Source organism: Musca domestica, unplaced genomic scaffold (genome assembly GCF_030504385.1).
Source record: "Musca domestica strain aabys unplaced genomic scaffold, Musca_domestica.polishedcontigs.V.1.1 19, whole genome shotgun sequence".
Taxonomy (NCBI): Eukaryota; Metazoa; Arthropoda; class Insecta; order Diptera; family Muscidae; genus Musca; species Musca domestica.
The window spans coordinates 2579443-2603647 of NW_026712245.1; the positions used below are offsets into that span (position 1 = coordinate 2579443).

The 24205-nt window shown below is 37.3% G+C and overlaps 1 protein-coding gene across 1 annotated transcript; it reads right to left on the reverse strand.

Moving 5' to 3' along the window:
• Positions 1 to 1867: 1867 nt before the first annotated feature.
• Positions 1868 to 10124, reverse strand: LOC101896192 (protein sister of odd and bowel). The gene is made up of 2 exons (XM_011296931.3): positions 8041 to 10124; positions 1868 to 2506 (listed from the first exon to the last, which is right to left on the reverse strand). The coding sequence occupies exons 1-2, from the start codon at positions 9588 to 9590 to the stop codon at positions 1957 to 1959; spliced, it is 2100 nt and encodes a 699-aa protein (XP_011295233.2). The 5' UTR covers positions 9591 to 10124; the 3' UTR covers positions 1868 to 1956.
• Positions 10125 to 24205: the final 14081 nt, after the last annotated feature.

Sequence of the window (24205 nt, forward strand, 5' to 3'; positions counted from 1 at the left end):
TTTGTGGGGGAGGTACCAGAGGGAGTGGGTCGATATCTAACATCTTCACAACAGGTCTTGTGCTAGTAAAAATATTGGGATGTGTGAAATTTGAAGAGAATCGGATACTTATTTCGCAAGATTTATATTTATTCAAAATTTTGACCCTTTGCAGGGAAGGTACCAGAAGGAGTGGGTCGATGTCTACCATCTTCACACCAGGTCTTGTGCTAGTAAAAATATTGGAATGTGTAAAATTATTCAAAATTTTGACCCTTTGTCGGGGTATCAGAAGAAATCATACGATATACTCCATCTTCAGAGCTGCTCTTGTGTTAGTAGAAATATTGAGATGTGCCTAGTTTGAAAGAGATCGGATGCTCCTTTCACGTTTTTTGAGCTTCATTATTATTCAAAATTTTGGACCCTTGGTGGGGTAGGTACTAGAAAAAGTGGACCGATATATTTCATTTTCACAGCAGACCTTGGGTTAATAAAAATATTGTAATGTGTGAAATTAAAGAAGAATCAGAGATTTATTCCACATTTTATATATATTTATACCAATTTTTGACCCTTTGTGAGTGAGGTACTTGATGGAGTGAACCGATGTTGTCCATCTACGCACCTGACCTATCGCTGATGCAGGTAGGATTTGCAAAGTTTAAGCACAATCGGAAGATGCAGTAAAATATTTTCTTTGCAAATTTCGTGAAAGGAGGTACCAGAAGGAGTGAATCGATATTGCCCATCTCTGAAGTCGATCTAAGTTTGAAAATAATATTTCGATGTATCAAGTTTGGGGCTAATCGCATACTGACTTGGAGAATTATCGTGAGCACCAGCCAGACAGACAGACGGACGGACAGCCCCATATCGACTCCAAATGTCCTGAAACGGATTTGGTCCAAAGAGACCTAGAGTCTAAAACCGTGATATATATAACCTCTGTATCCACATGGCTGAGGCTATAAAAATCTGTATTTTTAGAAGTTTCCTGTTGGTATTTTTTATGGCTTTTCAAAACTTCGACTTTTTGCAAGGGAGTTCCCAGAAGGATTGAACGGATCTTTTTCTTAAAAATATGGCAAGATGCGAATTTCCATTTCTTTAAACTTTTAATTTCTTTGAACTGTTGTGGACAAGGAACCCGAAGCAACTCCATTTGTCCTGAAACAGATTTCATTGAAAGAACATGGGTTTAACTCTTTTTTTTTTTTGATAAGGTATTGACCGTATTAATTATATAAACCTCCAGCTATTACGCGAGGATAAAAAAATTCATGTAGATTGCTTGGACATCCTTCAAAAAATCGGTTCGAATACTCTGGCGAAAAAAATATTCTTAAATATTGTACGTGGTCTGAAAATTCAGGAAAAATAATAATAATCTTAATGGATGTTCCGAACACCCTTGAAAAAATATTTGCAGAAAAATCCTGTTTGATTGCTAAAAAAATCCTTGAAAAATTCGCTTTAAATACTCTGATGATCCTTTAAAAATATTTTTAAAAAATTTACGTTGATTGCTCTGATGAACTTAAAAAATATCAGTAAATTAAGGGAGGGATGGTTCTCAAACTTGCACCTATATTTGAGTTTTTTGGCTAAGATGTGGCCTACTGTTACGTTTTCAAAATATATAAAATTATTATTCAAATAAGGCCAAATCGATTGGTTAGTAAGGTCAGAAGCCTCAAAATTGAAACATTTAAAAAATTTAAAGTTTAAGGTCACCAAGAGTGTATTATTATGACGTTTTTCAGTGCCAAACACTTATATCCGAAAAAATGTCTTAAAAACATGCAACAACGGCAACACTGTAAATAGAGAGTTTACGTACCAAATATGTACTTTATATACGTATGTATGCATGCATAACAGAGCACTTCTTAAGTAACTACGGACAGTGTCGTTTTTTGTTTGTGAGGGCGGAATGTAAAGTACAAATATGCGAGATGAGATCTATGGCGATCTTTAATCATTGACAGCTATTAAGTCCATGGTCGTAGATTTCCTTGATACCACTGGACAACCCGAAGCCGCCAGCAATGCAGACGTCGTTGCAGACGACGATGATGCTGATGATGCCGCTGATGCTCCAACATTCCCAACCGATGAAGATGATGACGAATTTGTCGGTGACACTGAGCCCAACAAATCCTTCTGCGAACCACTCAACAGTTCATTGACCGTGGAACTTAACGACAGTAGCGAATCATTCATGGAATTGCCCGCAATCGATGATGACGACGATGTTAGGTTATGAGTTAAACTGTGACGTCGCAGATCGCAGTTACGTCGGAATACTTTACCGCAGGCATTGCAATTGTATGGTTTGATATCGGTGTGAGTTAGAAGGTGAGTCTTCAGATTGGAACGTTGATTGAACGAACGATTACAGACGGGACACTTGTGCGGCGACTCTTCCATGTGGAGGATTTTATGCACGGCCAGGGTTCGCGATTGACAGAATCCTTTGCCACATTCGGCACATTTGAACGGCTTCTCCTTGGAGTGAATGTATCTAGAAATAGGGAAGAGAGGTAAGGGGATGGAAAATATTTGAGGGATGAAATAAGTAAATAAATTTAAATAAAGATATTAGTTTAAGTATCCTTTGCCCTAACCCAATTGAGTAGTTTCTTCCCAATTCAACTACGTATAATTCCGTTCAAAGGAGACCAGTGCTATTTATCAGTTTTCTGCCTATCATACATCCTACGTTCTACTCTCTAATATAACTCAAGCTATTGCCTAAAAAAGCTTTTGACTGCTTGCAGGTACTCAATATAAATTTGTTAATCACATTTGTCAATTTTATCATTACATGGCAACGACAACAGCCTATCCCTAACATTACCAGTAAGCCAAAAATATTAATGGGAAATTTTCTCGAAATTTACCAGACAAATTCACTGCATGTCCAACTACAAAACTTAATCCGCCGTAGCCCGCAATGAAAGAAAAAAAAATAAATAAAAACCAGCAAAAATTGAGGCTGTCAAACATAGTCGGAAATTAAGGTGAACTAGTTGAACTCATAGGGTATTTACCTAAATGTAAATTACGAAATTATAATACATAGTAATGAGTTACCATGACCTTGTAATGTGTGAAGTAATGACATTTTTCTACCAAGTCTTTAATGGTTAAATGGTTAAAGTCTTCATCCAAATAATGGGTCTTTCCTTTGAAATTTACGAGAAAAAATAACCAATAGCTCCTTAAGCAAATAATCTAAATATAAAACGTACCGTCAAAAAAAATCTGACCTTCAAATGCAGTTTATATATTTGGAAATCAAAACATTGAAAATGGGGAGGTATTATTATATGGAGGGTAAATCCACGTTCTATCACAAACTGCATATGCGATACCAGCTTTGAGGTCCTATTCCAAATTTTCGACCGATGTATTGCAGCCTATTAAGATATAAAAGAGCCCTTAAATAACTGACTGACCGAAAATCTACGCCCAGACGAAGCGGCTGAAACTAGAATCTTGAAATTTTGCACGAAGGTCAGTCTTGGTGCGTAAGATAGGAAATTCGTACTAAAGATATGCAAAAAGTACTAAAAATGTAATATTTTGTTTTGGACAAACGGAATGAACTAGAATTCTGAAATTTGAGATGAGAGTCAATGATGGAGTGCCGGATAGGTGTACCAAAGGGTTTTTGGAAATTCGAACCTTAAGGTTTCGAAAAGTTCTTAAATGGTACTAAACTCCTAAAAGGGTACCATATGGTATTATGGGACCGTATCGAGCTAAAAAATTGATATTTGATATGAGAGTCAATGTTGGAAAGTAAGTTTGATATGTGAAGGTAGTTTTGGAAATGTGTGCTTTAATTGTTCGAAAAGTACTAAATGGTACTAGATTTGTAAAAGCTTGGTTTGAGGCGCTTGTATTTTCAAAAAAAAAAAAAAAAAAAAGGTCGCTGTTCATGTGTAGCCTTAAAATATGAGGGTGTTTTTGGAAATGTGTATGGCAATTGTACGAAAAGTACTGAATGGTACCAAATGTGGTCTTTGTTGAAGGGTAGAGATAAAATTCTAAAATTTGATCTCAACTCTGGTCTCTATCTCTGGTTTTGAAAATGTGTACTAAGTGTGGGAACTGTGCGAACTGGTAATAACAGTTTGTTATTACCAGTTTGTGGACGGATAAAGCAGGAATTTTCAAATTTTTTAGGGGAGTCGCTGTTGGAGTTTAATTTGTGATAATGAGGTGGTTTTGGAAATGTGTACTACAAATGCACGGAAAGTACCAAATAGTACTATATCTGGTACAATTTGGCATTGGCTGAACAGGTAGTGCTTGAAATCGGAAATTTGATATTAGGGTATCTATTCATGTGTAGCCTTGAAATATGGAGTTGTTTTTGGAAATGTGTACTAAAATTGTACGAAAAGCACTAAATGGTACTAAATTTAATATTGGGTGAAGGAATAGGTCTGGTATCCTCAAATTCGATATTGAGATCTCTCTTGGTATCTGGAATTAAGATATGTACGAAAAATAGTACTAAATTTGGTATTGGGTGAAGAAATGAAGCTGAAATTCTGAAATTTAATATTCGGGTGTGGTTTTCCAAATCTTTACTAATTTTAGATCACTGTTAGTGTCTAGAATGGAATGGCACTGTATAGCGATAGCGCCCAAGTATTGTTATTTGAAAAATGTTTCCCATATTTTCCAATGTAATAGGCTGCAATTTGGTAGTTGTTGTTTGGTATTTTAATATATTTGAAGTCGATCGAGCTATGTTTGTCTGTGTTCACAATATCTCTCGAAAAGAGTTAGATTAAGTTCTTGTCTTTTCATAATTAAAATCTCTTTTATTGGCAGAGAGACTTTTATTTTAATACAGAGTAAGGGGTTGGAGGAATTTGAAGAAATTCTATGTAAAGAAGACCTCCTGTAGACCAAAGATCTATGGGCGAGATAATATCGCTATGGATAGATCTTCTATATTTAAAAGGCCAGATTAAACCCCAAAAGATGAAATTCCCTTTATGTTTAGAATAACTTTTATGGGTGAACCCTGAAAAAATAATATTTGAAAATATTCGACACTTCTATTGTGCCTTTCTTAAGCATGAAAAAACTTCCAATTGGGAGTGTTTAGTACAAAAGCTCTATCTATTTGGAAAATTGGTTTGGATTTGGATATATCTCCCATATACATTTTAGCTCGATTTTCCATTTACTGCATGCCAAATGGTTAGAAAGGTCAATTTATAAAATTTTTTAAAAATAGGTTCAGATATAGCTCTCGTAACCCCTCAATATCCTCTATAAAAATTTAAATGCGGTACAACCCAGAAATACTTTTACCAAATTTGGTTGAAATTGGATTTAAATACATTTCAACCTAAATTCATATAAATGACGCCCTAACCATATTTCGTATGTCCAGTTATACCAATCATTAGGATATGCTCATATATTAGGGAAAAAATCAATTTTTCCTAAGATGTCCATTTAAAATGACGAATTTAAAAAATATAACCAAAAAAAAATGATTATTGAAAAATGATTATTGTTTATTAAGATGTGCCAAGAAACCCATCAAAACACCAATATGCTGGATATTATTACGAAAAAGGCCATTGAAAAAACCTGACTAAATTCATCAAAATAACGATGGAGTGATGAACAATTGCGTGGACATATATAAGCAGTTTTTGGCTAGGAGAAGATATGTCCATCAAAAATCAACAGAATTTCAGAAAATTCCATTAAAAATGTAACCAAAACAATGAAAATACGGAATATCTGGGAAACCTTTATATGGGGGCTACATGTAATCGAAGGCCTATTTACACAATTTTTTGCCAGGGTCATAAGTACTATTAAGAGCTTTACTAATTGGATTCTAGACAGTTCCATTGAAAAAAGCGGCTAAAATTATAAAATAATATGAGATTCCGTTTTATGGGTAGCTACACGTTATAGTGTATACCCAGGGGGTATATTACCCACAAAGAACTTCATGCGTAGAATTTCGTACAATTTCATTGAAAAATGTGGCGAACTAGACCTGCCTGCACAAAAAAGATTGTTCTGTGCAAAATTTTAGCTACCTATCTCAATTTGTTTTATTCTAGCTTTATTACAATAAACGGACGATCGGACAAGGCTTAGAAATCGTCTTAGAATTTTACGCTGATCAAGAATATATATACTTTGTAGAGTCTAAAATGATTATTTCGATGAGTTATAAATTGAAAGACAATCTTAATGCACCCCTATGCTATGTATGTGGAGGGTATAAAATAATACAGTACCATATTTGTTTCTCTGTCTGAATCTGCTTTAAAATCAGAGAGGTTTTTTTCTCTAAATCGTGAATAAAGTTTTATAGCGAAAATTGAATTTTATCCTTATTTCGTTGATGAAACGCCATATGATCTATGGTTCTGATTGGCTCTATGAATGAGAGAGAGAGTTCCATACTACGCTCTTAATTGGCAATCAAAACGTTTGTCTTTGCCTTGAAATATGATGCTCTCTCTCTCCCTCTCTAAAAAAAACTCTCTCACGTGCTCTCCACACACAATTGAAGCCACTGAAAAACCATTGACTATCACAGCAATACAAGCAAGACAGCCTAATATTCGATTTACTCAGTTTATATATGGGGGCCATATAGATATGGGGGCCATACCAAAACGTGAACCTATAATTACAATGACTCGCCACACGAACTGGGACCCATTATGATCTACAACTACCAATTTTCAGAGAAATTCGTGAAAAAATGTGTTAAAAATTATCAAAATACAGAATATCGGGAGGTATCGTTATATGGGTGCTATACGATATCTTGGACCGATATAGGCAATCTTCGAACTTAACATGCCTGCACAAAAAATTTTGTTTTGTGCAAACTTTTAGCTTCCTATCTCAATTAATTTGTTTTTTACAATAGACGGACGGACAAATAAGGCTAAATGGTGTCAGAATTTTACGCTGACCAAGAATATATATATATATTTTATGGGATCTAAAAGAATTATTTCGATGAGTTACAAATGAAAACCTAATACACCCTCCGCACTATGAATGTAGAGGGTATAAAACAATACAATCCCATATCTGTTTCTCTGTCTGAATCTGCTTTAAAATCAGAGAGGTTTTATTCCCTAAATCATGAATTAAGTTTTATAGCGAAAATTGTATTTTATCCCAATTTCGTTGATGAAACGTCATATGATTTATGGATCTGATTGCCTCTATGAATGAGAGAGAGAGTTCCGTACTACGCTCTTAATTGGCAATCAAAACGTTTGTCTTTCCCATGAAAGATGATGCTCTCTCTCCCTCCCTAAAAACTCTCTCACAATTGAAGCCACTGAAAACCATTGACTATCACAGCAATACAAGAAAGACAGCCTAATATTCGATTTACTGTCTGAACCTATATTAACATGAGAGAGACTTGAAAAATGTATTTTTTTTTTTGGCGGAAACAAGGAAAACCTATTCCGTTTATTTAACGATGTTTGATAGAGCTGATTGGCTCTCCTCTCTTTGACATAATTTGCTTATGAATGAGAGAGAGAGAGAGGGAAGGAGAGATTTATATAACGTGCTTTTCCTATGACTTAATTGGTTCTCATAAAGTTTGTCACAAAAGTGGCTCTCTCGCCTGCCCTCCACACTTAATTGAAGCCATGGAAACCCCACTGACTATCACAGTAACAAAACAAATTCAACCCCATTTCTGATTCTTTGTCCTAACCTGCTTAAAAATGAGAGAGGATTCTCCAATCTCCCCATCCTGCAAATCCTAGATTAAGTTTTCTAACGCATGGTTTATCATTATTCCGTTGTTGCAACCCACATATGTTCTATAGATTTCATTGGCTCTCCACTCTTAGAATTTTTTATAAGAGAGAGAGAGAGAGAGAGAAAGATAGAGTTCAATCTCCCTCTCATCCTATGTCTTAACTGTTTATCAAAAATATTGCCTTTCCTTTCAAAGCTAATTCTTTCTAGAGAACCTCACTTTATATTTATAATAATAAAATAACAAAATCCTCTACTTACCTATGATCCCTCAGATGATCCTGACGCCTGAAAGCCTTGCCACATATATCGCACGAATAGGGCCGTTCATCGGTGTGGGTTCGCTCATGAATCAGTAAATTATAGGACTTGGTAAATTGACGATTGCAAAATTTGCAAATAAATTGTTTCTTGGTGCGTTGGGCATTGGCCAAAACCGCCGATGCTTGGCCAGTTGTAGCACCTCCCGCACCACCGCCACCACTACTGCCAGAACTACATAAAATCGCCTCCGAGTTATTTACCGTGCCATGCAGAGAGTTACACTCATTGACATTTAGGGTATTTAGTTTATCCTGGAACATGGAGGCCTGCAGGGCAGACATTTGATCTAGGTGATCCTGTTGACAGGAACTATGTTGCTGCTGCTGGGCACCCGTTATTGTGGACATAAGGGCACTGTTGAAGAGGAAACTATTCTCCAATTCCGTGGAATCAAAATTCAAGCCATCATCACTGCTATTGAGTATTTCACTTAGATCTGAGCTGGAGTTGTTGTGGTTGTGATTGTTGTTGTTATTGTGGGCCGAGTGCAAAGAGTGAAAAAGACTATTGGCCGAGGGTAATTTGGTGGGCCTTTCCGTGTAGCTGTGGCCCTCATTATTGTCATGGTGATTGTTGGAAGATTCCTTGCCCGTATTGGAGGAGGCGGAGGAACCAGCTGAGGAATTATTTGCTTGTTGTTGATGGTGTTTTGTGTTTGTTGTTATTGTTGTTGTTGTTTCTGGTTTGTTGTTGTTATCCCCACTGTGCTGCTGCTGGTGATTATTTCCCACGCTATTAAAACGAAAAACATCCGATTTACCTGTTATACGCTGCAATGCCAGATACGATTCCAAAGCTTGCAAATTTAAGGCAGCAGCAGCTGGCGAATTAACGGGCAACAAAGCGGCCTGCTGCAAACTTGTTACCATCGTACCCTGCAATGATAGAAAAACAGCTGCAGCAGCTGCCAAATCGTTGGTGGTGGTGGTTGTTGTAGTGGTGCCGGTGTTGTTGTTGTTGTGGGAATTGCAATTGGAATTGTTGCTGGAATTGGAGGTGTTCGAAGCTTTGCTAGATGTTTGAGTATTATTTGATTTGCCGCAGGCATTTACATCCTTGGTTGAGCAGCTCGCTGCCGATGATGATGATGATGAGGCTGCTGCTGCCCCTGAAGATGAGGAAGAAGATCCACTGCCAGCTGAGTGTTGTTGTTGTTGCTGCTGTTGCATGTTTGTGGCATTAACCAAAACCTCCAGTAATGCCGGATTATTAATGATATCTGCCAAATTTTGTGGGCTTAGATTGGAGTTGGGGGTATTGTTGTTGGATGAGCTGGCGGAGGAGGAATTGCTTGTTCCCAGCAACTGATTACGACCATGATTGACCTCACCACTTAGGTTGAGGTAGGAATAGGGTTCACTGGAACTTACTTTCTTTGTTGCTGCTGTTGTTGTGCTAGAGGTGTTTGACGATGTTGAGGTGGCCGCTGAGCAGGCGGAGTTGTGACCTAACGAGCCGGTGTTGAATTCCAGGTCCAGAGAGTCCATTTTTTGAAAATTTGTTGGGTTTTATTTTCCAAATATCAGCAGGTCATTAAAAATGACCTCTTGATTTTTTTTTTTTTTTTTTTTTTTTTTTTTGAAGTAGGTCCTCCCACGCAATTGATGCTCACAACTGGGCCCACACAAGCGACAAGTTCCAATGAGTTTGATTTATTGAGTTTTGCCCTTAAAAAATGTTAGGTGTCACCATAAATCATGTTTAATCACGTTTGGAAAATCTCATAAAATTTCAAATGGTTCTCAAATATTTCCGCAAAAAAAAAACAGCAGTTCCAAAATTTTCCACTCAATTCCAATTGGGGAAAATTTCCACCTTTTTTTTCTGATTAAAAATTACTTGATTTTTTTTTTGGCCAGGGAAGAGGAGTCTACCCCCCTGAATTATTGTTTTTTGAAATTGAAAACACTTTTTTTAACTGACCACTGTTGTCTTTTGTTGTTGTTTTAATTTTCTTTTCTTGATTTTACGTAGACCGAGTAGCGATCAACGCGCCCAGTGTTGAGAAGACCACGAACAAACTAAATGTCCATTGCCTAGTGTATTTCACGCGGACCACAAGAGCAAATCAAATTTTGAGTAACCAGCAGCAGCAACACGATCACAACAAAAAAAATCAAATAACCAATACCAATAAGCCCGGCCAACTGATTCAGCGAGAAAAGAGAGAAAATAAAAGAAATCTCTCACACACAAACAAAGGGAGAGAGAGAGAAAACCCTTCTCCTTGGTTAAATGAAATCTATGCAACTTCAGGTGTTGTTGGGTGATCTTTACTCTACCAAGGGAGAGAAAAACTTCAAGAGAGCCGTAGAGAGCGAGGGAGAGAGAGTGTGTGAAAAGAGAGCTTGTATATATGGAAACACATTGGACAGGTGAGCCAGGTAACCATATATCTCACACACATACACCTTGACTTGACTGGTTGAGCATGACCAACACCACCACTTCCACTCTCAGAACGAGTTCCCTGGGGTCTCAGCTGCTCTGAGTTAGGAAAACACAAGCATTGCTTGCTTTACCCTCCAACAAAGCTGTAAAGAAAACTGGTTAAACGGCTATTCCGTAGCTACGACGATGATCTTTTTGCTTATGATCGTCGTTGTTGTCAATATGGCTTGTTGGCTCGCTGGCTTTCTGGCTGGTCTGACTGCCTGAGACCCGATGGATGGCTTGCTTAACTTGGAGCCGGCATGTGTGGGTGTCATGCTATGAACCTACAAAATGTAAATGAATGTTATTTTATTGCTACGTTGGCCTTTGACGCAAAAAAAAAAAAGACGAAGAACCAAACAAAAAAATCTCAGCTTGAAAACGTTTATACATTTGTTTTCAGCATCGTCGTCGCTGGGGCTGGGGAAATGATTGCCAAAGAGACAGCAACAACAATCTCAACTGTCGAAAGGCCCCAAAGCTACACACCCTAAAAACTTAACTAAATGTTTTATTTTATTTTATGGCTTCTCTGGTGGCTCTGGGTTAAAGCTCAATTTACGTCTGCCAGCCAGCTAACGTTTCTGGTTCCTGATGTGGCTGGCTGGCTGGTTATTCTTCTTGTTGTTGTTGTTACTGTTGCTTCCATAATTGTCGCCAAATCACACAAAATTGGCCAAAATAACGCAAGCCAGCATCTAGGGTTTTCCAGGTTGCATGTTAATGCCATTATGCACTGGGGTACCGAAATCTCATGGGCAGCCCAGCCAAGAAGCAGTCAAAACTTAAAGTTCATCAAACAATTATGAGTGATAATCGCTGGCCGAGCATGGTCGATCGGGCCGGCCAGATTCGACAATCAGAAGCATCAGTAAAACCTTCATCCTTCATGATCTCCAGCAAATAAATGGCCACTCTTCGCTGCCTCACAATTTATTTTCACATCAAATTGTAATTTTGTTACGGCAGCGTCCAACCATTTTGATACCACTTATACAGAAATTATGTTGATTAATGTCATCGGAACATGTCATTCGCTCGTTGTGGCTGTGGCACAGCCAACCAAAAAAAAAAACATCAGCATCAGCGCATTAGCATTCCGTCAATGATATCCTGGTAAATCATGGGATCTTTGGCAAATTTTTGCATGATCATCATGGGAGCCAAAAGAAAAAAAAGAACACATGATGCCACATTTAAGCCATCATTTCGTAGGTCAAATGCTGGGCATTTAGGGAGGATAAGAAATTTCAGGATTTTCTTGGGAATTCATAATTTTAGGGGACAGCGAAAGGTAAAAAATCCGGATGGAAGTAAATTTGTCATATTTTATTGAAGACAATCAGTTGGAATAAATGTTTAGGAAAATACCAAAAAGAATTAGGAATCGTAAAAATCAGATCCTGCTCGGACTACAACAAGGGCAATGAAGCCGGGGATTCATTAAAAGTTCAGGGATACCGAAAGGTAAACAACCGGTTAGAATAAAATTCGGCATATTCTATTTAATTAAATCAGTTTGGACTTATTGTTTTAGGGAAGAACTTAATCCAGGCAGAAATCAGGACCTGGCCTAGGGAAAAGGTAGATTGTATGTCCTTCTTCCTATTACCAAACTATGGGTTTATTAAATACAGTAACTACTTACGAACCAACGCTTTTACCCCATATTTTATCATGGAGATACCAAACAAAGTAAGTAGTTACCATCCTGCTATCAATAACTAATTACTAAGTTTAAACGAGGAAATACGACTATGAGAACACTTGACTTACGCTCAAATCCAAAAATTCTCAAAATCCCTAAAAATTTCGAATTTCTGCTATTAAAGACTTTACTTATATTGGATTTGCTTTTCTGGGAAATATAAAATTACAGCTGATTTGGTATGAAATATAGGCCAACTGAGGACCCACAGAGGGACCAAAATGTCGAATTGCAGACGATTTTCTAAAATCTTCAAAATACCGAAACTCTAGGAGGAAACTCTATATGGGACTATGCCTAAATGTGGGCCATTATAGCCCATCTGCAGCACCAAACATCGTAGGATAACAGCAAATTTCTATACCTTCAACAGGGGGAAGTACGAAAGAAGTGGTGGAGGGACTTCGTTGAATTGTCTTAGCATGGTCAATAAAATATGAGTCTACGACAAATGTGTGGAGGGCTTAATCAGTGGAGGCTTAATCAGTTCGAATGTATGTTTCGCCGATTACCTATAGCTTGCATCATGTTTGTCCCAATCGTTCAAATTAAAAATATATTGGATTTATATATTTTGGTACAAAAATCGTTGGGTGAAGTCAGAACACTATTGGCAACTCCTCTATGTGAAATACACATTTTTTACCCTCAGCCATAGCTGGTAGTGGAGTTTTTTTTTGAGAGACACTAAAAAAATGACATTTTAAGGACAACTTCTGGTGGAACTATTAGATATATAATCATTGGTAGCGTAGCCCGACGTCAAGGAAGTAGACAGAAGAAAACAGCAACATCAGCAGAAATGGTTCGGAAAGTAAAGAGGCGACTTGATCGAAACCCGCGTCGCAGTGGCTCGTGAGCAGAAAATATCGCAATATTCCTTTCGGCAAATATTGAAATATGAGCTTGGGGTAAAGCAATTGATATTCCAAAAAGTGCAAAAACTTACACCGCAACAGAAAGAAAATACTCTCAAAAGAGCTAAAGAGTTGCTTCGCTTGGACGAAAGTGGTGAGCTGCCGAATATGGTTCTCTCCGATGAGAAAACAATCGTTGTCCAGCAGTTTGTAAACATTCAAAATGATCGTGAATACCTGCCAAAGAGGTCAGCTAAAGATGTGCACCTTCGGTTAGCCACCAGAACTCAAGCGCCGGCCATGGTGATGGTTTGGGCCGCCATAACAGCCGATGGTCGCTCTCCGCTCGTATTTATCGACCGTGGCATCAGAATAAATGCCAAATATTATCGCGAAAATATTCTGAAGGGTGTATTAAAGCCTTGGGCACGCAAACATTTTGGCCGCAGACCTTGGACATTCCATCAGGACCATCGAACTCAGAACGCGCCACCCAAGAATGGTTACAAAATGAGGTTCCTCACTTCATTTCCAGCGCACAATGGCCACCAAAAACTCCGGATACAAATCCGTTGGACTATTGTGTCTGGAGTATTTTGGAAAGCAAGGTTGGCACTAAAAAATATCAAAGTGTTCATCACCTCAAACAAGCGCTTTGCCGGGAATGGGAAAAAATACCGCAGAGCAACATTAGGGCAGCGTGTGACGGTTTCATTGGCCGTTTGAAGGCCATAATTCGTGCCAAAGGTGACCAATTCGAACAAATCTAAACTTATTCTAAAATTTGATGCTATTTTCGACATTTTTTGTTTTCATTCAATAAAATTTCGAAAAAATTTAAAAATTATTATTATAATTACTTTGTTGCAGTTTTTTTATCTCACTCTATATAGCAGAATTTTTTGACTTTTAAGGGTCTCTCAGAGCCAAAAATGTACTTCTTATCTAAAAAATCAAATGTGGCCTCAAATTTCTCGAAGAGAGAAGAAGTGGTCCGCCATATTCTATATTCCTATCTCATCATGTGTTTGTAGAAATATGGGGTGTGAGCAGTTCGAAAAGAATATGATGCTTACTTCAGATTTTATAATATTTATGATTATTTAAAATATTTACCCTTTGGAGCGGGCGGTATTGCGATATACCAAGTTTGGAATAAATCAATTACTCTCTTTGAGAGTTATCGATCCGACAAGCGGATAGACCGTACAGTCTCAAAACAGATTTCGGCCAAAATTCCCTAGGGACTGAAACCCTCATATCGATGAGGCAGAAACATATAACGTGATAAAAAATGTTCTAAGTCTCTCATAAACCAACTTAATACATGAAATACATTCGTGCCGAAGATCCAAAAACCTGCAACATTATCTAAAAAAATGTGGAAAAATTATAAAAATATCGAATATCGGGAGGAACCGTTATATGGACATTATAGGAGAACATGAACCTATATATACAAATCATCTTCCACTCTAGTAATGAGATTTAGCCATTACGAACTACAAATACAAAATTGTAGACAAGTCCATTAGAAAATGTGTCTTAAATCGTCAAAATACCGAAAATCAGGAAATTCTATTACATGAGCCAGTTAGTGGACCTGGATCGAAAATTGTTTGCCAGAAGAAAACAGACCTACCGAGAACCCCATTAGTCAAGTTCCATCCAATTTAATTCGAATTTGTGACAGAAATCTTCGAAATACCGAAAATTGGAGGTAGCGTTATATGTGGGGCTATACCAATTTGTGGACCTGTAGCGAATATGTTTTGCAGGTGCCAGAATAGACCTACCAAAAACCCTAAATGGAAAATTGCAGCTTGGAAATTGTTGCAGAAACCTTCAAAATACCGAAAATCTAAACGTATAACAATACCTTAGTGTCAAATTCTCCTTATAATTTCATTCTGACAAGGAATATATATGTATATTTGTTGGAGTCTCCAAACACACAAATAACAAATTTAATAAAGCATCCATTGTATGGTGGAGGGTATAATAATATTTGATGAACCCTCTTAAAATACCGGAACATTTAAAATATCATTATCGTCTTAAAACATCGAGGAAAAATACGAAATTACTCCGTTTTGCCAGACGAGCAAGAATTTACGCTTTCATCGGCAGGAGGAAGCTGGCATTAGACTGTGTCTGCCACATTTAGCAATCTGCGATTCGCTACCTTTGGTTTTTTGTGGCCTCTTATCATATCTTATTTTTGTGACTTCTATGCAAATTATAATAGGACTATGTCAAGCCGACTACCACAACCTGAATACCGCTAACCGGGTATTCTAGAAACTCAACATGATTAACGTATCTCTGAAAGAGGACGAAAGAGAAATGGGGCATAGTGTTGTCGAATAAGGTTTATTGAAGGAATTAAGCAAAGCAAGATCCTTGTTTCCGACTTCCGAACTTTAATATATCCAGTTCCTGAGTGATGAGAGAACCCCTGCTTGCCTTCTACGAGAGGGCATTCATTTCTTCTCTAACAAAAACCTATGCATAATTTGTGAAAAGCATTGACTACTAAATTTCATCTACTCTAGGTGAGCAATATCTCATAATTGCCTTTTTCGCGGAGGGAATTTCGTTTACGGCAGCATGTAATTCTGCCGCAGGCGATTTAATAACATTTCCATTTACATAATCGCTTTTTCTTTAGATTTTCTTCTCTTTTTCATACGCTTGGCAAACTTTTCGCAAATTTATCTAACAAAGCTAGCTAACCATAGATACAGCAGACATTGACGCATGCGTAAGCATGCAATGTGGTACTATTGTCTATAACTATTGTGTAAAAGTTTTTCCGGCAAAATGACGTTTGGTGAATGCCGTTTTGGTGCGATGATGATTATTGGTAATGTAATATATTGTGCGTTTTATTCGGCAGCAGAGTCAGTGCTGCAAGAGGCACAAAAGGAGAAATTGCGAAAATTAGTTTGTTAAATTTTCAGCTGCCCATAAAGGGTGTGAAATTGCCCCGAGGTTATCAATTGTAATTTGATGGGAAGTTTTTTTTTTGCTATCTATGTGAGTGGCTTGAAAATTCTAAAATTCAAGTGTTAAAGAATATGAAAGTATGACAAAAAAAATGGGAAATATAAAAAAAATATTAGAAAGCCCTTGGGCTTATCTACTCCAAAGTAGACGACCCTTGGAGTCATCTTTTTCACAGTAGACGATACTTGGGGTCATCTACTTCACAGTAGACTACACCTTGGGGTCATCTACTTTACAGTAGGGTCATCTACTCTACAGTAGACGACCCTTGGGGTCATCTACGCTGCAGTAGACGACCGTTGGGGTCATCTACGCTACAGTAGATGACCCTTGAGGTCATCTACTCTACGGTAGACGACCCTTGGGGTCATCTACGCTACAGTAGACGACCCTTGGGGTCATCTACGCTACAGTAGACGACCCTTGGGGTCATCTACGCTACAGTAGACGACCCTTGGGGTCATCTACTCTACGGTAGACGACCCTTAGGGTCATCTACTTTATTGTAGACGACCCTTGGGGTCATCTACTCTACGGTAGACGACCCTTGGGGTTATCTACTCTACGGTAGATGACCCTTGGGGTCATCTACTCTACGGTAGATGACCCTTGGGGTCATCTACTCTACGGTAGATGACCCTTGGGGTCATCTACTCTACGGTAGATGACCCTTGGGGTCATCTACTCTACGGTAGATGACCCTTGGGATCATCTACTCTACCGTAGACGACCCTTGGGATCATCTACTCTACCGTAGACGACCCTTGGGATCATCTACTCTACAGTAGACAACCCTTGGGGTCAACTACTCTACAGTAGACAACCCTTGGGGTCAACTACTCTACAGTAGACGACCCTTGGGATCATCTACTCTACAGTAGACGACCCTTGGGGTCATCTTCTCTATTTTAGACGACAATTGGGGTCACCCACTCCACATTAGATGACACTTGGGGTCATCTACTCTATTGTAGACGACCCTTGGGGTCATCTACTCTATTGTAGACGACCCTTAGGGTCATCTACTCTATTTTGGACGACCCTTGGGGTCATATACTCTACGGTAGACGACCCTTGGGGTCATCTACTCTACGGTAGACAACCCTTGGGGTCATCTACTCTACGGTAGACGACCCTTGGGGTCATCTACTCTACGGTAGACGACCCTTGGGGTCATCTACTCTACGGTAGACGACCCTTGGGGTCATCTACTCTACGGTAAATGACCCTTGGGGTCATCTACTCTACAGTAGACGACCCTTGGGGTCATCTACTCTACGGTAGACGACCTTTAGGATCATCTACTCTCCATTGGGCCCCGATCATTGGCCATTTACTCTATAGAAGAAGACCTTTGGGGTCATCTTCTTAATAATATTCGACCCTGTCATCATCTTATTTTTAAAGTCATCTTAGTTTTAAAAAATCACAAAAATCTGAATATTTCAAATGAAATCGACCATCAAAATTATTTCAAATATTTTTTTCCAGTTTAAAATATTTTCATTCCTCTAAGGATTTAAAATGCAATGTAAGTTAATCCACGCGTTTCCCAGAAAAAATAACTGGAATTTTTGTATACTTCAAAAATGCTAACGTCCCATCATATCATACATCAATCCATCATTGATCATTAGCCGAATTTCACCCAAGGCGGGCGGACCTTGTGTGGTATTTAAGGGAAAATTTGAGAATTAATACGCCATGACAAACAAGGCGGCAATCGAGTTAAGGCAAACAAACAAAAAAAAAACAACAACTCAAAATACCAGGAATGCCAAAACATGACTTTTAAAAAAAGTCGATCTGTATTAATACTACTTAAATAAAATACTCGAACAAATTCTTATGATCAATCACTGAAAGGGGCAAAAATATCAGATCGAATCGGATCATGTTACAACCAGTACGCAGCAACATTGAAAAAATTATGATCTGTGGCAGGGCAGTGGCAGAGCAATAAGAAAATCAAACTCATAAAAATATGTCAAATTTAATCAGAGATAAGATCGAATATATGGCCATAGTCATGTCAGTGTCTGTTGAAGGGATTGAGGCTGACAGACGGACGGACACAGACAGCTAGAATAGAATGACAACCCAGCCCAATGTAGAAAAGATACAACTGGCCACAAGGTGCTCCGGCAGGGCAACAACATCGACAACAGAACAATAGAGAGCGACCATAGAAATGAGATGGCTAGAGCTAGCTGGTTGCCAACAAAATACCTGCCAGACCCTGAATTTACTTTTCGCTAATGAGTCTAAAAACGCCATTAAATCTGGCTATCTCTTGGAAAAGAGAGAGAACATTGGAGGTATTTCTTTTATGGCCAAACAAAGCCATCATCTCCATTGACAATTATCCAAAGACGACAGCAGATGGGCAATAGATAGAGCACGGACCATAAGCCAAGCCAAGGTGGTGCATTTTGCCCAGAATTTCATAGGGAAAGACCAATGGCGGGACAAATGCATGTAGATGTGACAAGTATTAGAGGTCTTTAAAATGACTTTACAAAATACTTATCTATGCATGCGGCGGCTGTGGCAGCTATTCAAACCATGTCTTCCAACAAAATGCACACATGGTCATCCCTTTACCTTCCTCTTTTTTTTTTTTCGCCCTCTTCTGAGGTTTTATTGCCAAAGAACAAATAATAGAAAGAAGCAAGAATACAGAAAAACGCAGAAAATTCGCAGAATGGATTTTTATCATTGTCTATTATGGCAGTTTTACTTAACGTCTTTGAATAGATCTTTAAATGCCTATGAATACTTGAGTAAATGTCTATTTGGCTGACTGTTTGTCGGTTCCATTCGGCTGCAAATGGATGAATGAGTTTAGTTGTTGCAAAAAAAAAAAAAAAAATTCCCTCGCCCATTGATGGATGTCGATATGAATTTGAATAGAAAAGTGCCTGACTGACACAGAGTTTAACTGGTGGCGGCAAATCACAATCGTCATTGTCATCGTCGTCATAGAATAGAAATGAAAACTAATGACATAAAAGAGTGTGACTTATAGTTCTAGGAAGGATTGGAAGTACTTCTAATGTACATTTTATTTGCATTTATGTCACTTGCCTGAGTTCTTTGTTTAAGGTTTGACACTTCCGTAAACGAAATGTATATTTTAACATCATATTATGGATGTATTGGAATTAAAGTGATAAGTATTAAAAACATCAGTTTTAAGGCTTAAATACCCTAACCAGCTAAAAAATAATATTTTTATTTAAAAAGTTCAAAAAAATGAAATGTGACCATCTAGAGCCTCACGGAAGACCTGCAGTAGTTTTTTATACCACTTGAGATTTTCTTCTCATAGAAGATCTTCTAATAGAACACTAGAAGGCCTTTTCATTAAAGACATTTTTCCATGCAAGACCAGATCTTGCCATAGGTAAACCAGTAAAGAAAATCCTAAAGTCGGGCGAGGTCGATTTTATGATACCCTACACCACTTTGCTAATGTAGTTGAGCTCCACATAACAATTAAAAGTTTTTATGGGAGAATTCAATCATACGCGCTATGATTATAATTTAAAGTTCAAAGGGCTAAATATGCCGAAGCATTTGTATCTTTTAAATTCGGACTTATATTGCCCATTTGGTGAAAATTTAATTTGAAATCAAATAAAGATATATATGGGAGCTATATCCAAATCTGAACCGATCTCGATAAAATTTAGCAAAGGTATTTCTGAGCTGTATATGATATATTTCCCTGAATATCGTTATTAGGGAGTGCATATTACGGCTGTGGGTAACAAATACAACAAATCGAAAGAACAATATATATGGGAGCTATAGCTATATCTGAACCGATCTTCACCAAATTTGGCATACTACCTTCTAGTCTCAATTCGGTCGAATGTGCCAAATTCCATCCCATTTGGGCAAATATTCGACGTTTGATGCACAATAAAAAGTAAATCGGACGAAGTTATATATGGGAGCTATATCCAAATCTAAACCGATCTCGATAAAATTTAGCAATGGTATTTCTGAGCTGCATTTCATATATTTCCCCAAATATTGTTGTTACAGAGTGCATATAACGGAGGACAAAAATAACAAATCGGATGAACAATATATATGTGAGCTATAGCTATATCTGAACCGATTTCGATAAAATTTGGCATACTTATTTTCAGGCCTAATTTGGTTGTATGTGCAAAATTTCATACTATTCGGCTGATATTACACGTTTGGTGCACAATAAAAGGTAAATCGGACGAAGATAAATATGGGAGCTATATCTAAATTTTGACCGATTATCTCCAATTTCAATAGGTTTCGTCCATGGGCCAAACAAATTTTGTTTGGAAAATTTCATCTCAATCGGATAATAAATGCGACCTGCATTTTTTTCACAAGAATACATGGACAGACGGACTGTCATGCATAAATCAACTCAGAATGTGATTCTATGCAGATCATCAAAAGGAACTATGGGTCTATCTCGTTTCCTTTTGCCTGTTACAAACAAATGCACAACGCCTAGCAGGTCTTTTCTTAAAAAAAAACCGGAAAGTTTTCTCAAGAAAACTCATAAAGTTTTTCCATAAACGACTAGAAGGTCTTCGCGAGATCTTATTAACAAATACGAAAGAAAGTTGTCATCAACCAAACCCAGGCAGGAGATCTCATTTGGATTTCCTGGACAGAGATCATACACAGTCCCAAATCTTCCCAAGCATAGGTGATCTTACCTACATTTGTTTACCCTACAAATGCGATTACCCTCCTAATAGACAGCTTATGTTTTAAAATTTCTTCAAACAACCATTCTCTGATATCTGACATGACTAGGCTCTCAATTCGGAACATATCTGAACATATACCCAATTTTGAGCGAAATCATAAATTCCATTTTCATCCCTGGTTTCTGGTTGAGAGAAAGCAAGTTGTAAAGAATCACTTACTGGTTGCACAAGTTGTGACAGATAAAAGTATTGAAAATTGTCACCCTTTGTAGGTGGTACCCTTTGTCCTGGTACCTCAGGAGGGGTTGGGAGATGTATATCATCTTCACAACAGATCTTGTGTTAGCATAAATGTTAGTATGTGTGAAAATTGTAGTGAGTTGGATGCTTATTTTCCTTCCTTTCAACGTTTTGTTTTTCAAAATCTTGAACCCTATGTGGGGAAGGTGCCAGAAGAAATTGTCCCATGTCTACAATTTTTATAACAGATCTTGTGTTGATGGAAATATTATGACGTAACAAGGGTGAATGGAATGGGATTTTAAGTTCAAGTTATATGAGCTTTATTGATATTCAAAATTTTGATCATTTGTGGGGGTGCACCGATATATCCCATCTGCCCAACAGATCTTGCGTTAGTCGAAGTAATGGGATGTGTGAAATAAAAGGAGAACCGGAAGCTTATTTCGGATGTAATAATCGTTTTGATTATTCTAAATTTTGACCCTTTGTGGGGGAGGTACCAGAAGGTGTGGACTGATATATTCTATCTTCAAAATATATTGTGATGTGTGCAAAACTTAAGATAATCGGATTTTATAAGAGTTAAATTATACAAAATTTTGACATTTTGTGGGGGAGGTACTTGCACCTGACGTAGCGCTGATGCAAATATTAGCAAAATCGGATTATCCTTTCTCTTTTTGTGCAGTAAAATATTATTTTTGAAAATGTCGATATTTTGTGGTGGAGGTACCAGAAGGAGTGGACCGATATTGCCCTTCTGCGAACTCGGTCTACTTATACCCTCTCTAGCTGTATGGCTGATACGCAGCAAAATTTCTAAGGATCAAAAAAAAAAAAAAATAAATGAGAAAGTGCCAACTATTTGGGTATGGCAGCATGAAGTATTGAAAAATAAATATTGAAAAATTTAAGGCCTAAAGTCCTTAAAAAATATTAATAATATCACCTATTTATTACAGGAAGTCCCAAAATAGTCTGCAATTAGAATGTCTTAAAAAAATGTTTAAGACTTTTTTAATTATTAGTCTGCCAGCCGGCAGATACATAACTATATGCTCGATAACCTTACATTTTCAAGATTTATTTAATTTTGAAATTCTGCACGTATGTCAATTTTGGTGTGTAGGATTGAATTTTTAAGAAGTTGAACCTGTATGTGGGGTAAAAGTACCAAAATGTACAAAAAATGAATCCATCGTACTGTACTAATGTATAAAGTTAGAATTGTGAAATTTGGAATGAGGTTTGCAGATGTGGTGTCGAATAGATGGGCTAAAGTTTTCGAACTATGAATGTACTAAAGTTACTAAAAATCCCTATATTTTGTACCATTTGGTATGATTTTAACCCATAGAGTTAATATCTGGATATTTGGTATAAGAATTATGTTTGGGAACTAAAGTTGATATAAGGAGATGGTTTTAGAAGTATGAGACCTGTGTAGGAACTGTACTAAATGGTACAATTTGATTTTGGGTTAACGGATGATTCTGGAAATATGAATTGATATTATTTTTGATGAGTAGGGTTAAAATAAAGATATGGTTTTGGAAAATGATTGTTTCCGAAAGGTAGTGGGTGTAAGAAAAATGCTAAAAAATTTTTTAAAAGTATTTTTTCAAGGACCATGCCAACAATAAATATGGATTTTTTTTAAAAATATTTTTTGAAGGACCATCAGAGAGATAACCTGGATTTTTTTTTTTTTTTTGAAAATATGGCAAATATACTTTGAATATTTTTCGAGAACTTTGCGAGTCCCAAATTTGGATTTTTCAAATTGGGATTTTTTCAAGGAGTTTCAGGGTGCAAAACATTATTTTTAAGAACTTTGGGAGTCCCAGGCATTGCTTTTTAAAATTATTTTTCTTCAAGGACTCAAAGCGTAGGTTTGTTAGAAATATTTTTTCAAGTGTAAAAATAAGTGTATTTTTAGGAATATTTCAAAGGAGTCTCAGAGGACTAAAACTAAGATTTTGTAGCAGGAAAAGGATTTTGTAACGGGAAAATTTGACAACGTGTGTCATTTTGCAAAAAATATACATTTTTGAAGGACTCTCTCTCTCTTTCTCTCTTCGATGAGGCACGTTTTGACCTCGTTTATCAAGAACTCATAGGCATATCCAATATATCTATTAGACGTTCCGCACGACCGCATCTTAACGGCACGTTTGGTCTGCTTTTGTAAACTGCAGGCAGGACCTATTTTTTGTATATATTTTTTTTGTGAGTCTCTTTGGATTTAAAATGTGGTTAGGACCTCTAAAATATGTGGCGAAAAAATCTTCATTTTCTTTGGACTGGACAGAATTAAAATATATTGTTATTTTTATGTGTAACATAACTGGATCACTTTGTATCTCCGACCACATATATTACTCTTAATATCAGAAAATCTAACCCAAACACCCATATACCCATAAATATGTCCCGTCAGAAAAAAAAAAACCCAAAAGGAATGTCTTCCTTATTCGATTTGTTTGTCCTTCTGCAACAAAGTGTAATCAATGATCATCAGTCTTTCCGGATAGTTGATGATTTTATTTTCCTGTTGCTGTTATAGTTGTTGCAGCTATTTTATTGGCAAATATGCGACATTTCGTTTGTAATGCTTTTTAGTTTAAAATTCAGTGGATTTTTTTTCTCAACTGCCATGGCACTGCACAACATACCGAAAAAAATGAATCTTCAAACTTTGGTGTCGTTGTTGCATTTTTTCTTTTTGGATGGTTTGGTGCCAACCTAAACTCTATCGCCGATCGTGATCATGTAATGCCAACCCACGCACCGCATTTTGCCATGGCAAAATATAAAAAGTATCCAAAAATGTGTTTTAAGACGAGTTCTCGTTGTTTTTTCTTGCGTTTTGTACTTCAAACATTGATTGCCTTTAGGCTATTTTCCAGGCTTGAACATACAGACGAACACACACACATGCACGCACCGAGGACCAGATGATACAACGATGCCATCGCTAAATGTGAAGAAAAAAAAACATAAAACTAAAAGGAGTCATATTCAGCATTGGTAATACAAATATAGCGCACAATGGGTTGAGAGATTCCTTTGGAGACCTTCAAGACGCATTGCTTTAATCCGATGCTTCATTTTTAAAGGACTCTAAAAATGAAATATTT